The sequence below is a fragment of the Aspergillus nomiae genome, assembly GCF_001204775.2.
Source record: "Aspergillus nomiae NRRL 13137 chromosome Unknown contig00220, whole genome shotgun sequence".
In the NCBI taxonomy this organism is placed as follows: Eukaryota; Fungi; Ascomycota; class Eurotiomycetes; order Eurotiales; family Aspergillaceae; genus Aspergillus; species Aspergillus nomiae.
In genome coordinates, this window is record NW_015378275.1 from 1 (window position 1) to 16,701 (window position 16,701).

General features: G+C 48.4%; 6 protein-coding genes across 6 annotated transcripts; all 6 read right to left on the reverse strand.

The window, feature by feature from the left end:
* Nucleotides 1-1,002: 1,002 nt before the first annotated feature.
* On the reverse strand, nt 1,003-3,128 carry ANOM_007269 (peptide MFS transporter; the record flags this gene model as incomplete). Its single annotated transcript, XM_015552525.1, has 3 exons — nt 1,003-2,181; nt 2,235-2,781; nt 2,878-3,128. Coding segments are annotated over 3 exons (1,818 nt in total), but the record flags the coding sequence as incomplete, so codon positions are not given.
* A 2,875-nt stretch (nt 3,129-6,003) lies between these two features.
* Nucleotides 6,004-7,006, reverse strand: ANOM_007270 (non-canonical purine NTP pyrophosphatase; the record flags this gene model as incomplete). The annotated part of the gene is made up of 6 exons (XM_015552526.1): nt 6,004-6,078; nt 6,141-6,208; nt 6,265-6,301; nt 6,369-6,513; nt 6,644-6,717; nt 6,830-7,006. The coding sequence occupies 6 exons, from the start codon at nt 7,004-7,006 to the stop codon at nt 6,004-6,006; spliced, it is 576 nt and encodes a 191-aa protein (XP_015405151.1).
* Nucleotides 7,007-7,764: 758 nt separating this feature from the next.
* ANOM_007271 (T6SS phospholipase effector Tle1-like catalytic domain-containing protein) lies at nt 7,765-9,328 on the reverse strand (the record flags this gene model as incomplete). Its single annotated transcript, XM_015552527.1, has 2 exons — nt 7,765-9,059; nt 9,235-9,328. 2 exons carry the CDS (start codon nt 9,326-9,328, stop codon nt 7,765-7,767), a joined length of 1,389 nt encoding a protein of 462 aa, XP_015405150.1.
* A 2,952-nt stretch (nt 9,329-12,280) lies between these two features.
* On the reverse strand, nt 12,281-12,982 carry ANOM_007272 (uncharacterized protein; the record flags this gene model as incomplete). Its single annotated transcript, XM_015552528.1, has 4 exons — nt 12,281-12,345; nt 12,398-12,472; nt 12,750-12,880; nt 12,933-12,982. Coding segments are annotated over 4 exons (321 nt in total), but the record flags the coding sequence as incomplete, so codon positions are not given.
* A 534-nt stretch (nt 12,983-13,516) lies between these two features.
* On the reverse strand, nt 13,517-14,825 carry ANOM_007273 (eukaryotic translation initiation factor 4E; the record flags this gene model as incomplete). Its single annotated transcript, XM_015552529.1, has 3 exons — nt 13,517-14,422; nt 14,485-14,556; nt 14,622-14,825. The coding sequence occupies 3 exons, from the start codon at nt 14,823-14,825 to the stop codon at nt 13,955-13,957; spliced, it is 744 nt and encodes a 247-aa protein (XP_015405152.1). The 3' UTR covers nt 13,517-13,954.
* A 512-nt stretch (nt 14,826-15,337) lies between these two features.
* On the reverse strand, nt 15,338-16,353 carry ANOM_007274 (Mpv17/PMP22 family protein; the record flags this gene model as incomplete). Its single annotated transcript, XM_015552530.1, has 5 exons — nt 15,338-15,650; nt 15,709-16,014; nt 16,067-16,172; nt 16,226-16,280; nt 16,343-16,353. The coding sequence occupies 5 exons, from the start codon at nt 16,351-16,353 to the stop codon at nt 15,607-15,609; spliced, it is 522 nt and encodes a 173-aa protein (XP_015405147.1). The 3' UTR covers nt 15,338-15,606.
* Nucleotides 16,354-16,701: the final 348 nt, after the last annotated feature.

Genomic DNA, 16,701 nt, shown 5'->3' on the forward strand with positions numbered 1-16,701 from the left:
AAAAAAAATGAAATGAAATAAAAAAGAGAGAAGAAAGTCCGACACAAATCCCCACCGCCCGGGTCTACCTAATGCGGACTAATGCTAAGCTTAATTTGTGCGAGGTGGAGCAAGCAACCCCAGCGGCCAATGGGAATCGGAGGACGGAGTTCCGGCAATCAGATGTTTATGTTTGTCATCGGTTTCGGAGGGCGAGCGGAACTCCGGGTTCCTGGGTTCTTTTTACCAGCCATTCCTTTTTTCGTTTTTTAATTTTTTTGTGGGAGATTTTAATTTTTTCGCAACATGATATGGTATAGAGTGGGTTTTGGTAGGAAGGGTTTTGGAGGGAGGTAATGGTATGATTCTTGCATTCTGATGCTGGACTACTGTACATACATATGAGAATTTTTAATTTACTTTCTTGCGTATACGAGCTATTGAGGTGGTACAACTTATGTTATCCTTTGGATATTTGCATTGTCATGTGATATGGGGTACAAAAGGACGTTATGCACTACTACTCCGTATTTTCCTAGTGTAGTGGGGATTGTAGTAGACATCTCATATATATTAACAGATAGCGAGGCAACTCGAGGATTTGTGATGGAATCTTGTCATCGAAAACGTGGTGGTCCCACCGAGGCTAACCGGTTTCAGTCCATTTGGGGTCTGTTGAATTGGATCATGTGCGGGTCCACATGGTGAGACACGCTCCATCGGACCAGCTCCGGGGTCCAAGTCGTTGGGTTGGCACGGAACTCATGTGGTTGTGGATCTGGTGGTCTACTCTGAGTCATTGGGATGCAAGAGAGGCAAATTTTTGGAGTGAGTCAAGTGTTCATTGATTCAACGTGATCGAACGTGATTCGTATATACATTATCTCGTTTTACTCGTCTCATCTGCTCTGCAGGTGCTGTTGCGCGAGATCAAGTATGTCCGACCACGGGTCAGGAACGAGAGATTAGTATCTATGTATGTGAAAAGAAACGATAAAAGAAAATTATAGTACAAAAAGGAACTTATAAGTTCTCCTCCTTCTTCTTCTCGCTCTCCGCTTGCTGAGCCGCAGCTACAACGTCATCATCGGCGTCGAGGGCGTTCATCTCGTCTTCGGTGTAGTTCAGATGGCGGTACACGAGGAAGAAAATGATACCAGCAAGGAATGAAGCAACGGCCAGACCGACGAACATCCACAGGATGGCGGGATCGTAAGCAGCAGGAGTAAGAGCCTCGGCAATGGCGGCACCAAAGGCGTTGGTGAGGAGATACATGGACTGCACGAAGGACTTCATAGTCGGGGGCGCCTTGGTGTAAGCGTACTCGAGACCCGACACCGACGCGAAAATCTCGGAGAGACCGATGAACACGTAGGCAGGAGTCTGGATGGCAATGTGCACGTGATTGCCAGTCGTCTGTCCGTTGACGATGGAGGCATCACAGCCAGGGTGTTCGTAACAGGGTCCGGCAGAGTAAATGAGATGCTGAACAATGGCGGCGTACATCATAGCCAACGAGGCGACAATGAAGCCCAAGGCGATACGGGTAATAGGGCGGAACTGGATGCGAAAACGACGGAGCAAGGGGTAGACCGTAAGTTCCAGAACCGGAATGAAGACGATAATGGAGATAGGGTCGAAGTTCTGCATCAAGTCGTTGGGAACGCCGTGCCCTTCCATCTGATCGGCCTGGGTGACAAAGTTACCCGAGAACTGACCGTAGACGACCCAGTAGATGGGGTAGAAGGCGAAGACTTTGCAAGCAACCAGGGCACGCTTAAGTTCGTCGATGAAGTGGTCATCCCAAGGCAAGTTGGTTCTTGGGTTGCGGCCACCGTGCTCGGCCTGCCAGGTTGGCTTGGGCGCGTCCATATTACGGTTGATGACCATAATCCACAGCGCCTTGAAGGCGTTGGTGATGATAGAACCCTGGGGAGGGCGGACAACGTAGTACTTGCGTCCAATGATGAGCACGCAGGAACCGCAAGCGAACATGCACAGACAAAGCAGATAACCGGACCAGTAGCCGATATCTCTCTCCATGTAAGGAGTAGCCAGCAATGAGAGAGAGCCAATGTTGATGCAACCGTAGAAGATCATGTAGATACGTTGAATAGTCAAGGCAGGATCAATGATCACCCGCTCGCCAGTCTTGGCGATGGTCTTGATAGCCATCTTCTTCCGCTTGTATTGGTCGGCAATCTACATTCATATTAGCAAGAGATGGCATCCAGGTGTCGTCGGTGATTACATACCAGAGGGGCCACGTTACTCTTGATACCACCAGTTCCCAGACCAACGATCAAGATAGCGACGACGAAGCCTCCCAAACCAGCACCATGTTCAAGAGACGAGGGAATCGAAGTGCAAACCAGGATGAGCAAACCAATCATGTAGATAATGGAGAAGACAACGATAGTCTTATACTTTCCAAGGTACTGATCGGCAACAATAGCACCAACAATGGGAGTGACGTAGCACCAGAACTGGTTGAAGGTGGTAAGACCAGTGGCACCCTGATGACCGAGGCCCAGAGCACCACGTCCTTGGCTACCATCCAAAGGAAGGTTCGCGTAGTTCTGGAACAAACCGCTCATACCGTAGTATGTGAAACGTTCGCAAAGTTCGACAATAGCGACCAGCCAGGCGGAGACGGGCAGGTTCTCCGCAATATGGCGCAGGCCCTTGATTTCATCCTGGGTGGGCTCTTCGCCATCCGGGGTAGGTCCTAGAGCCTTCTCGTTCGCCTCAAGGCCGTCCTTTTCATCGATTACATGCGTGCCATCGTATTGGGCCTGTTGTCTGCATAGAGGTTAGACGTGAACGAAGGATTCGGACGAGCAGTGGAGAACAGAGAAGAGTGCAAGAAGATATAAAGCAATAGAAGAAGACACTTACTGAGACAACTCAACCTCACGATCTGAAGACATATTGAAGGGGGCCAGGCGAAAATATCCCCAGAAACAAGAGGGGATAGTTTTGCGGGTCAGAAATTCGTCTCAACGGTTGCGCACGAGGTCAAGAACTCAGGAAGGAAATGAGAGCCACCTTATATTCCTGTTCCTGGTGGGAACTTGGGAGGCCTGGTCTGGGATCCGATGCGGGACCGTCTTATCATTCGAAGCGACCCATGCGATCAACGAAAAGCTGGGAGGCTCCATCGCCGGCAAAATTACGGCGAGAAACCAATGGAGAGCACGATGGGGAAGGGTTAGCGTGCCCTCGGATGTAACCCCAAACAAGAGATGCTGAGATATGACAAGAGATGACAAGAACGGTTAAGCATCCGTCGAGAACACCGGAAACTCTTGTGATTGGCTCTGCAGCGGATTCTCGAAGCCCGGCACAAGCTCACTGACCAGTCGGAGTTAGCCGCCCAGTCGAAAAATTCCTTTTCAAAGATGGCAATAGTAAAAAAAAAAAAAAAAGTAAAAGGTAAATAAAAAAAATCCGTTCGCATTGGGCGTGTCATGTTCTCGATTCAGCGGAAGAATTTTTAAATTTTGTCTTTTTGCCCCCTTTGGTGATCGCACACAAAATGCTTTTTTTTCCCCTTATCAGCACCCACAATGGGGGCGAATAATGTCGCCATTTTTCGGTCAAGAGAATGTCTTTGATCAGCTCCTCCCTCGGTTGCGGCACGCGCCCTAGGCTAGTTTGATGAAGCGCCTTCAATTAACAATTGTCGAACGCCACCGGTATACCCGAATTCGGAAATTATGTTAGGTAATATAAACCCATCCTGGGGAGTTCAGAAGAGTCGATTTGCCGTTCAGATTGGCAGATAAGCACGGCACATCTCATTCGTAAGTACGACAAACCAGGTGTTCGGACTTATCAGCGGCTTCAAATTGTCCCATTGTCGGCGGTTCACCCCGCGTGATGCCCGGTGGTGGACCCATTTGAAGGTCGTCGAAGTACCCAGATGGGAAGTGATAGCCATTGTCAATGCGACACATGGACGCTGAGATACTTTGCGGTAAATAATTTCCCCCAGTTCATGGAAGTTTATTGCTCATGTCGCAGTGGTACTCCGTGGCAATGCGATGCTACCCCAGAAAGGCGGAGGGAGAAATGATCGATCGACCCATCAGCCATGCAGGTCGTGCATGGCACTTGACCAATCATCCAGCTATCGTTGAGTAATATCCTGATTCTTAGTCGGGGTTAAGGCCGCATTCCGTTTCCTTATCCTGACCGGGGTAGCTAGCCCGTCGACTAGTAGTGGTAGGCATCTGGGGTGGTGGTCACGACATTGGAAGGACGAGAAGCGGAGTCCATCGGGAGTCCGGCCGAGTCAAACCGCCAGGGCGAGTTCATTTCGCTTGGTGTTGGTTTGGCATCGTCTGGGGGTCAAAGACAAATGGACGGTGGTTAGTAGTGGAAAGCATATCTGTGTATGAAAACCAGTCAGAGCACCATTAAAACACCAATTATTAATATCAATAATATCTCTCTCTCCCTTAAGAAAGATAATAAAAGAAAATGAGGGGAGAAATAAATTGAAAAAAGGTCAGCAGAGACAAGTCGGCCTCCAAGCTAGATCGGAGGATAGCGGCCGATGGGATTAAGTACTCGAGCCTTGACGCCTTATCGCCCAGGCCGCGGCTTCCGACTTCGCTCTCCCGTTTCTCCAACTCACTCCCACCCAATTCGTCACCGAGGCTAACATCTTGGAGTTTAGTGGCCGTACCTGCTCAACAACCATTCAGGGACCTTGTTGCTCTGTCCAGGCTCGTCGCCGGCTGATGGTGTATCCGTTCCCATGCATCCCTATAGCCATCATGGCTCCGTCGACTGGAGAGAGCGGCGATCTCCTACTGCCGGAATATTCCCGTGTCTCGTTTGATAGAGTCTGACGCGATCGGTCGCAACGCTGGAATTGTAATTCCTGGATTGGGGGGTGATCCTCCTTTTTATCTTTTCCTGCCTTTAGGTTGTACCAAGAGCTCGCTTCCCCTCATGGGGAATTGAGCGACGCAATGGCCAGCTTGTGATGCCGTTAGCCCTATCTGGGCGTTCTTGACTTTCTTGGCTGGAGATAATGACTGGGCGGGAGAAACTTGGCGTTGAATGACGAGTTCAGTAGCCTATCGAGACGTTGACGTGAACTCAGTTTCGACCATGCGGTTGACGTCGAAGGTTGCTGGCGTTGATCATAAGTCTCGTGTCCATTACGACTGGTCCCATAGCGGTTTATAGCTTCGGAATAACTGCGACTATACTCCGCCAGGTTGTACAATTGGAGGACCCTCCTGGGTCAAATATTCCTAGCAGACTATAGCTACATTGGCTTGATTGGATTGTCGGCACTGGTGTATTCTAGGCCTGAGAGACCTGCATATACTTCGTGGACTTAACGGAATAATTGTACCTTAAATGGCATTCCCATTCCGATATTTACCCATGAGGTTAGCAAAGTACTCTCTTGAAGCGACACGACTTGATCAAGCTTACTGGTCTTCGACGCCGATGTCAAAACTGTCCAGTTATAGATCGCCTTTATTAACTTCATTGAGTCATCCTGGGTCCACCACTCCCCGGATCGGGGTAGGAAAGCAGTCCCGAGTCTCGTTGACCAGTAGATCAATTAGGTTTAGTAAATGCCGTCCCGGAGTTCTGCTACACGTCCGGTTGTTCTCATACTTGGGAGATAACGAAATGACTGCGAGTCAATTGAAATTGCATCATTTAATCTCAATCTATGGTCAAACTTGCGGGCCTATATCGGCTTAGGAGTAGCACTCTCTTATTAGGTTAGGTCAATCATGAATCCCCAAATTTGTTTTCAAGTGTGTTGGAGTAGTCTTGTTTACCAACCAGGAGATATATATCGGCCGAATAAGACTTCTACAATAGCATACTAAGATTGCACAGAACATGCCCCTGGTCTCCAGGAAGCCACATTGACGCGCGACCAATCCATATACTAAAACATCTACCAATCAACATATCTAGGTGACTCTACTCAATGAATTCTGTATCAATTCTAAAAACACAACGATCTATGCCACCCAAACGCCCTTAAACAGGTCCCCTAGCGCCTGAAAACCACTCCCTAAACTTCACCAACGCCTTAAACCGATGCGAAAGTCCATTCTACCCAGTCAGCACCCTTCCTTACACTGTATTATGAATACCATCAAACCCGGAAAACCTACCTTCTTCCCAACCTCCATCTCAGCCAACGTTACTCCCTCCCCCTCGACCTCAAAAATCGGTTCCCAACCTACTCACAACAGAGTTAACACCAACAAAGTAGCTCAATTGAGAAGGAACCCTTACCAAAAGAGGAAACGCCCCTAGCTGGAACAATCCGACCCTTAACCAATCGAAATTAGATGCAGACTCCTAGCAATTACATACATTGTTGAGTAGGAGTGACGTACCTGCAACCGACCCTGGAACAAAAGAGGCTCATGTCCTGGTCCCGGTGAATACCCGAACGTACATACTGCTTCGGCGGTTTTATCGTCGAAGGCTGAGAGGATTCTGTTGAGGCCTTCGTTGCCTATTGTTTCGACAAATGCTTTGCTTTAACATATACATGGTTTGATTAGTTCCTAGCTCTCTCTTTCCAGACACATGCATACAAAAAACGAAATATCTACAAGCAAAATCACAAAGACGAGCAAAGATAGAGAATTAAAGGGAAAATACATACACATAAGCCCCAGGCAGCCCACCCAACGCGCGCATTTCAAGCGCCGAATCCTCGACCAACACCGGCCCTCCTATCTAACATTCCCCCGACGCCAATTAACACTATCATTTAATATACCCACTGGGGCCCTTCACAGACGAGCCGAGCAATCCAAGCATTCAGTAAAGCAGTGGTCCATTATCTTACAGTCTCAGCCGCCGCGCGACATTTCTCACGCGTAATTTCTTCCACACTACCCTGGATCTCGGGGAGATTGATATCCAGGACTTCGAGCGTGGCAGTAGGGCCCAGGATGGCTTTTGCTTCTAGGACTTTGTTTTTGTTCCCTGTCACGAAGATCAGGGGGGTGTTGGAGTCGGTCATTTTGGCTGTGAGGTTTTCGGTGTTGATTTGAGGGTCTGTGAGTGGATCAGCTCCAATCTAATCTAGATTGATTGATGGCGGATTCTGGTCATGTGATTTGGTTGTTGGGATATGATGCCTTTGGCAAATGAGAAGTGTATATTGGGATCTTATAATTCTGGTTAGGAACTTGAAGTTATTTGGGTTGACTCAGAACATAGTTAGGACGACATGGTTGTAGTGATAAGGTGCGTGGATCGCTTAGAATAAGGTGTTCTCCGACAATGCCGAGTCAATACCGAACACGACAGTCCCAGTCCGTATTCCGATTGAGGCTGTGACTCACAGCAGGGTTCTTGACATCGCGAGATCGGAGTGACAGGCGGATGCCTTAGGCTATGATCGAAAGTTAGTGCAGACATTGGGAACCAAGTTGAGCCTGGGAAAGCGAACCACAGCACAAAATTCCTCGTACAAACACTACGCACGACTTATGCTTTTCCAGTGTAACTGTTCACACCCAATGTGGTCATTTTGCCATGAAATTAAGCCAGTACTACCTGATCTAACCTTCAAGGAATCCAAAAAAAGGAAATGGTGCTCTGATACTGCCGGAAATATGTATCGAGAGAACATTGACAAGAGGTGCAAAGGACATGGCTGACCATGGTTTCAATTAGCTTCTCTCATTATCTGTATCCTTGGCCGTTCCTTCATAGCCGAGCAATGTCACTTTTATGCAAACCAATATCCCAAAAGAAATGCCTCTTCCAAAATACTTATACACTAGGCTTTCCCCGAACATACGCCTCTCGCACACGATCGCCTTTATGACACCAGACTTTCCACTCCTCGATCTCAAATTGGGCACAGACTTTACCCTTCCTATCTGCTGGCCCCTCCAGAATAATATTCATTGGTCGGTAGGCTGTGTCAGCTTTCATCCGTTCAATGGCAGAAACGTGGATCTGCGCATATTTCGGAACGTCTCTGCTCCTTCCCCGATGTAGTGGCCACCGAGTGGCTTTCCACGAGCCATCGAGCTGTAGCACCATGCGCCGAAACGGTATATGCTCCATTATAAACCAAAAGCGAGTTGATTTGCTTGAAATGCCCTCGCCCGGTTGAAGATTATCATGCAGTACGCCTTTTGTGCTCGAAAGGTGAAGGGACTTGACAAGATCCCCTGGACTGTCCCGAGCTAGTTTTTCGCTATCTCCAGTCACGGAACCAGCTTTCCCTTGCCTCTCGCTGTTCATGAGCTTATCGAGCTTTTCTTTATCGAAATGAAGCCCGGCCTGCTGAGCCTCATACACCATCCAAACAAGTGGCCCATGCGACAGTCTCCAATCTTCGTCTTTAGCGAAGTCCCAACCTCCACCAACGTCTGCATGGCAACCGGGGAACCACACTTCCTGAATATCTTGCTTACCTGAATCGCTGTCTCCGCCACAAGTTCTTGAGCCTCTATGACCCCATGGCCATAGGCGCCGATGGGGCTTGAATTGGTACTCCTTTTTGGGCTCTATCAGGACCGGGTAGAACTTGACCCTGCGTTCGTCGATACTCAATGCATGTCTGATTATTTCAGAATTCGGCTTCACCTCCGCGTTGACCTGGAATTCGGCTGTGCTGTTGACAGTATCGAATAAACCTAGGAAGTGAACCCGGTCTACTTCGCGACAAACTGTTTCTCTGCAGGCCTTCAGGAAGTTCAATGCTTTCTCAGTTTCCTTCCTTTCGAGTGAGTTTGTAGCTCCGACCGTCAATTTGTAGGACGAAAATGCCTCCCAGATGAAGGGAATCATCTCTTCGTTATCGGCGGACAGCAGCCCAGCGTGGTCCAGCATCTCGTTCAAAAAGCGAGCCGTGTATGCTCCTCGGGAAAACCCGAAAATATAGATCTGGGATCCGGCGCGGTAATGTCGCATGAGGAATCTATACCCCCCAAGGACATGTTGGTCGAAGGAGACAGCCAAGGCCGAGTCAACAAGTTTGCTGCTGAAGAGCTTACTGCGGCGTCGCAAAGGGTTGCTGCTGAGAGAGGTCGGGGAGATCTCCGTTCCAACGCCAGCTATTCTTGGTTTAGTACAGATTTTACGCGGGCGACAGAATGGGGTGTGGTACGCTGATAGTAGCAGTCTGCACTCCATGTTAGTACGCCTGTACCTCTGCACAGGGGGGGGGAAGAGTCATTCATAAGTTATCATCGTCTCGCTTGAGCATGCGGAAAATCTTTAGGATATTACTTTCGGTGCCATCTGCCTGGAAGGTATTGGATGTGCCATCGAAACATAGGACGATGACACGCTCGGCACGCTTTCTATGCTCGGGGCAGGACATGGCCAACGCGAAATGACATGGGATTTTTGAAGATTATACAAAAGCATAGTCTGGGTGAGATGGGTCTGTCCTTATAAGGTTTCAGTTTCGCCTTCGTGAGCTAATGGACCTCTTGCTGGCTCGCGTCAAAACTCGCGTTCTCTGCCCCTATCCAGGCGTGATAGTGTCGATCATTATTGAGCTGAGGGTTCGATCGACGCCCCACAGTTCGTAGGCTAGCTGAATGTCCACCCAACCAGCTCTCGAAACTGCTGAGTATGCAGGGACACGAGGGATCTAGCATCTCCACCTTGCACATCCCTCCTTTTTTCGAGTCAATGAACCCGCATTAGACTCTTCGTATTATTGACCATCATCTTAGGCGGTGGTTTGCCAAAGTCCAAGCGTCAGATCTGGTTGGCCTAATGACACCTCAATAGGTTGGGAGAGAGTTGTGACAGCGACGTGCATAGAACACTACAAGACTTTGTTTGGTACAGTGACATCACGAGACTCTCAAAACATCAACTTCCACATGGATCAAACTTTCAAATTCTCACCATAACATCAGCTCCCATTTACATTTCGTTTACAATGAATCACTTAGTAAGCCTGGCGCTATTATTTACTGAATTTTATATAATACTAGTATTATGATATTATTACTAGCGAAGAGGTACGAATTTCTACAGAGATATTATGTTAGTATAATATTGAGATTGCGAGTAGCGGTATGCTATGAGAGGTAAAGAGTTGCCGACCTTCTGAAAGGTCTGGGGGCTATTACGTGCTTTATATACATCAGCATTGAGCGTTTGTAGGGCTCAGCCCGTAGTGTATCCCTAAGGGGTCTCTAGCTATATAGGATGCCCCAGCAGGGTAGTCCCATGGAGTATCGGTCCCTCGTATAGCGTACTCACGATTACAATATCAACTATCGCAGGCAACTGAACAATCTCAAGGATGCATTGAACCAGCCACAAAATTCTTGATCAGTCTTCGCATATATTTATTCTAACATCTTTTCGTCTTCATCATAGACTCGGTTCATGGCTGTCTTCTGCCGATGCTATGATGTTGTCTTCTTGTTGAAACAAATCCTCAATAAGGGAAGGATCAGATGTAGTTCTTCTATTCCCATCGAACTCATCATCTTCCTTGTGATATACTACTGCAAGGTATAAAGCACTGAAGTTTCTTGACAAAGTAGAAGCCGATACCCTCACATCGTTCTCAACCAAAAAGCCTCGCCATAAGAACCCAACTCTTCAATGCAGCGAATAACAACGGGGTCCAGCCGTAACTCTTCGCATCATCAATACTAAGGCGACCATTACTCAATATCCACTTTGCAATAGCGACCTTTCCTGCTTCAGCTGTGCGATGCAAAACCGAAGTACCCGTATTCCTTCTTGCACGGATATCTACATCCTTCATCTACAAGAGTCTTTACCACAGTTCTTTAGGTCACAGACCTACATGGCTCTATGCAAGAGCTTTTCACAGTGTTCGTTTTGCTGGTGCACGGTCGACCCAACTCTCAGCTACGACAAAAGACTCCGACCATTTTTCATATCCACTGTGTACCAGAATGGCAACTCTCTTGCCCAAGTGGCTGAGTCCATGTCGACTTCTTTCTCAATTAAGATATTCCACCACAGAGTCGGTGTTCGGATTTCGACTCCTCGCTGCATAATGTAGAGGGAGTGATGATGAAGCCCCGAAGCGTTCACACTCAAAGACCCTCTAAAATCAGCAGCTTCATGATACCAAAATGCCCTCCCTCGGCAGCATAGTGAAGCGCCGTCTTCTCTTCAAAGCTGGATTTTTAAGTTCTGCCTGAGGAGATTCTATTGAGTGAGAATGTAGTCGACTCATTTAGTGTTGAAATTAGTTGCCGCACGGAGCTCCCTCTCGTTCTATATTCGCCGGCCAGGAACGTTGTATTGGTAAAGAAATCTTCGATAATGACAGAAAATAACGATATGTTGAAGGGTGTGTGCCCGAGTGTTGAGATATACATGCAAAAAAACACTTAAGGGATACGACATGGTGTTGCTCATACTTTCTTTGTAGTGTTCGCTATCCTACCTTAAGTCTAATATGAAGGAAATCTACATAAATCTTTCCAGTGCTTAGCGACTCTTGAGGTGTGTTATGGATCTCGTCGCCGCGGTTCTATTAACGGCGCTGCGTGGCGTTAATCCATACGAAATACTTGAGGGTCGGAACTTATGGAGATATCAATATTATTGTAGATCAATTCTTACAAGCGCTTTTCCCATGCTAGATAAACAGATATAATACAGTATCCCAGAGTTCGAGCGAATTTATATCCTTTGTACCATGGTTAGTGTGTGGTTACCTAGATAGATCAGTTCAAGCGACCATGGTTGAGATACCACTGGGACAGTTGTGGATGCCGTCTAGTATACTGTGCGCTGGAACTTTAATAGTCCTGTAGAAGCAGTCGCCTCTCATTCGTCGGCGGCAGCTTACTGCTCAGATGTTTGAGAGACTTATATGCTAGCGTATCTTCGGTATACTGTTAAACTGCTAATTTGCAGCCAAAGTTTACAGGAAAGAGCCGATTGAAGGTATCGAGATTTGTAATGATATAATTACATTGTCTTGCACCCACTTCGCCATCCAACTCAACCAACATCAACTAGGCAAGATATAAAGACACAGGTATTTTCTATCATCTCAAACCCTCCACAAGTAACCAGCGAACTGAAGACGACCTAGGCGATGGAAGGACATCAAAGGCTATCGTCAGTAACAGTGAAAAGCAGTAGATGGTACAACGGAATCTCACTGACCAGATTCTCTTCAAAACCATGATGTCCCAAGCCCGACCCAACCTGCCCACCAAGGCAAAGACGTCGCAGAAGAAGATGAACCTCAAGCTAATCCTCTTTTATTAGCATAAGCTGGAAATAGAGAAGGACGAGGAGGCCATTTTACTCACAACATCTTGATTAGAACACGGATATCCCAGGCCCGACCCAACCACCCAACCACGGGGCCCCGGAGAGCTAGAAGTTAGTGCTGTGAGGTTAGTACTCCAGGCCCGCCCAACCACCCAACCTAGGCCTGGAGGCCGATGTGAGCAAACATTATCCCAGGCCCGCCCAACCACCCAACCACCGGGACCCGGGAAAGCTAAATATTAGTCAGGGGTGAGGAAAGAGCGAGGAAGGGGGTCTATAAAGCGTGGTCAGTGAGGGTAGACTTGGGGAAGAGGAGTGTTACTTACAGCTTGTACATCGCAGAATCCCAACGGCCAGCGGCTCCGGAGCGAATTCGTACAATGCAAAGTTACACTATGCAGAAATGAGGGAGGTGTAGGTGTAATGGAGCGTAGAGAGCGAGGAAAGGGCGTGGCGGCTAATAAACACAGTCAGAAAGGCGAACACAAATGAATAGAGGTGTCACCTACAGCTTCTTTCGCCAGCAGAATTCCAACAGTCTGCAGCCTGGAGGAATCCATACCAACGGAAGCCCTCTAGGGTGCAGAGGAGAGGAGAGGAAATGGTTGTGCTGGGGAGTGTAGAGAGCGAGGAAAGGGGCCTAGAAACACGGTCAGTGAGAACAACGCTGGGAAGGGAAGGGTGTTACTTACAGATTGTACGCGCAGAATCCCAACTGCCTGAAGTGCCAGGGAGAATTCATACAACGCAAATCTGAAGAGGGCAGAGAAAGGGAGGAGAAGGCGAAGAAGTAGGGACAGCCACACAGCAACGTCCAAATCCTACACGAAGTCGGGCCTGACACCCAACCAGACAGCTGACCCTCGCACTTCCAGTTCAGCGCACTGAGTAGAGTGGACGGATGTGTCGTTGATCGGTAATCCAGTCAGTTGTAATGATCCGGTCGATACTGTTTAGGCTGTGGGAGGAGAAGGGAAGAAGATGGGGGATGTGGTGTTGAGGCTGAGTTGGGGAGGTTGAGGAAGGAAGAAGAAGAGAGAAAGAAAGGAGGAATGAAGAAACAGAAGGGGGATGGTAGGCGAGCAGGCAGCCACCTTCATTCACAATCATGACGGTCTGTTGACGCGATTTGTCGTGGACGAGCCTGAGGGCAACAAGTGAATAGTATGCTGGTTGCCCGTTTCGGAATATTCCATTCAGCGCACTACGCAAGGACGGCACATCCCGGAAAGCAAATCTGCCGAGTGACACGAGGCCAGGTAAACAGAGAGCGAGCTTGAAGTCAAAAGGTATTTTCCATTGCTAATGCACGGTATCTATAGAGAAGACTCATATCAAGACGAACTAAGGAACACAAACGCATAATCAGGAGAACAGGCATAGAGCATGAAGAAGCAGTATGAAACACTTTTTTTCTATTTTCCTATCAGAGTTTCCCCTCGTCCAGCCATAAGAAAATCAAGAAGACAGTAGTCGAATAGCAGATGGTATAAACCTCGTCATACGTACGGAGCAGATACATGCCGTCGACGTCTACGATCAATCATCACTGTAGACTCCTAAGCGAGAGCGGGGCCCCAGCCAGTATCCTTTCCTTCATGATAGCCCGTCGTTATTGGCCATGATCATAGATTCTTCTATCGTCTCGTAACAAGAGAAGCGGCATTCATCTGGGATAGATCGTAAATGAGAAGCACCCGAGGTCGTCAACACTTCAAACAGTGTACTTGGCCTTCGCCCTCGTGCTACCGCTGTGTGCACTGTCTGTGTGTCCGGAGAACTCCACAACGTCCGCCTCATTCAGACGCAGGACTTCCTTGAACCGGCGGCCGATGGACTCGAGAACGTCCTTGCCCTGAGCAGGTGTACGGGCGTTCTTGTCTCCCGGAATGCTCTTGCCCACGGTCCGTGTCCACAAACCGACACGGTAGAAACCCTTACGCACATTCACAACAACTCCCATAACCTCGCTATCGCCGTCATTCTCGAGAGTCTCGCCAATGGCTGCCAGTTGGGCGTGCAGCCACAGATCATCGATCGGTACGGAACGCTTGTCTTTGAACGAATACGACCACTTGCCGCCGTGCTTGTTCTGTGGATCTTCCCACTCAGGCCGGATACCTTTCTTGAAAAGGTGATAGTCTGCTTTGAGGCCCAACTCAGAGGTCGGTGTGATGTTGTTCTGGTGATAGCAACATGAGGTCAGCCACCACTAGATTGAAAGATGGCAGGGATGGAACATACGTAAATTCCCCAGAATTCCTCAACCGAGTTGAATGTGACAACTTCCTTCAAAAGGTCGTTCCAGTTATCGCCCTGCGAGTCGAGCAAAACCGTTAGTGTTGGTGGTCTTCAGGCCACTGGCGGGTCAGACTGCGTACCTTGCCGCTAGGAGGCTTGGTGAACCACAGGGTCCACTCGTGCATAAGAGGGTGCTTGACGTTGAAGTTCTCAGGGTCATGGAACACTGTGATGTTGTCGCCATTTGTCTTCTCGGTCTCCTCCTTCTGCTCGGGGGCGGCAACGCCGGGCGCGGTGTTCTCGTCGTTCACCGGTACGGAACCGTTTTCAGCAACAGCGGCCATGGTGGATGTGAAATAATCGAGATTAGAGAGAAAATAAAGCGAAGCGAAAATTATACGAGTGACGTTGCGGTGATCAGTATGCCGGAGAGCGTCGTCGGAGGGGTGAGGGAAAAGTCTCGGTGGGCGAAGGCAAATTTTGTGTTTTAAGGTGGGAAAAGCCGACAGGAAAGAGCAACCCGGATAAACTGGGGCAGTATCAAAGCGGCGGGTGCGCGGCGATCTTAGGAATTTAATCGTCTGCTCCGGGCAGAACCACGGTTGCTATCGTCTTCTAAAAGGGGCGTAGGTGAACCTGTGGAAGGAGCGATATGAAGTTTTGAAGCGTTTGGAGATGCGGCAGCTTGACGACAGTGCAACTTTACCCGTTTGGGCCACTGTACCTTTCTAGGCCTCTTATAGGCTGATGCGGCTCTCCCCCAAACCCCAGCCCTAATTATCGATTTGATCAATAAGTCAATGCGGATTGAAGACAATTAAATCTGACAGGAACAAGAAAAGTGGTTTCTAATTATAAATCTATGTACCCGCAGGAATAGCAACAACAGTCACTATACAATCCGCTCTAATCCAGCATGTCTACTGTTTATCCGAAATGTTCTCGATGTTGCGCCCCAAATTTTGAAACACAGGAAGCAAGTCCGAAGAGATAATGAAAAGTGAAGAAAGACCTCTATGACCCCGGAACAATTCAAAGGAAAAATAAGAGTCTTCGGCGTATCAGCTATACAATCAAAGGGGTATCTCTAAACATAAGGTCTCCAAACAATTGGAAGGGATTCGCTTATTTATCGCCGCTATTGATCATGCTTAGAAGACAATTCCAGCCTAAAGGTAGTAATGTTAGTGTCATACAAAACCTTCACTGAAAATAAGTAAAACATACCCAGGCTGACTAGGTTTACAACAAGTACACGGTATTCCAGTGGCACGATGGAGAAGTTGACACCCTGAACAAGAGGCCAGATGGTCAAGTTGGCCTTGTAGCTGGGAAGGAAGCTGTTACGCCACTTCTCGATAGGGTCCGAACCTTCCATGATGGCCATGGAGGTTAAGAAGCAGGTGAGATGGGTAGGGGTGAATAAGCACTGATCTGCCGCAACCCGGGCAACGATGGTGGCCTTGGTGTTCTTCAGGACCACATTGCGTTGGAGAAAGCCGTACCAGGTCGTAGCAGCGGGACCAAAGATAGCTATTAAGATCAGTAAGCCAGGCCACTTACCAAGAAGTGGGAAATGGCTTACCTCCTCCGTACAGAGCCATGCGACCGGTTCTAGCAAAATCATGCTTCTCCAGCCCTTTGCGATCAACTACCTGCTGAGCGAGCACATCACCGCTACCAAAGAGCACCTGTCACAGGTCAGAACCAAGACGAGTCATGAAAATCGGGAACACGATCATACAGCGCTGGTCACACTGGCTGTGAGAATGGGCTGCTTAGCCAACTTTGCCTGATACCTGGATTGAGAGATAAAGTTTTAGCGTCAGGAACCGGTCAGAATGTGGACGGGGAGATATACCAACGAAGCATGCTGCCAACGAGGGGGATTCGGAGTCAATTAGACTAGGTAAAGCTCAATTGAGTGCGACGATAGCTCTCACAGGAAGAAAAATATTGACAGCGGAATGGGGGATGGGGATTGAGGAAAGGTCCGGACAGGACAACAAAGAATTAATAGCTTGATAATAAACACATGACCCCCCAGACCGCCGATAAGAATAGCAGGATCGCGACAATCAGCGCCACCGCCCGCAGACTATTGGAGTAAAAAACTCCCAATGGGGGAGGCCGAAGTCACATGATGCGGGTGTCATCGGGTTGCCCAAATGGGTTCACCGCCTAGGGTATAGGGTTTCCGTGGGCTCGGTTAGCGCACGA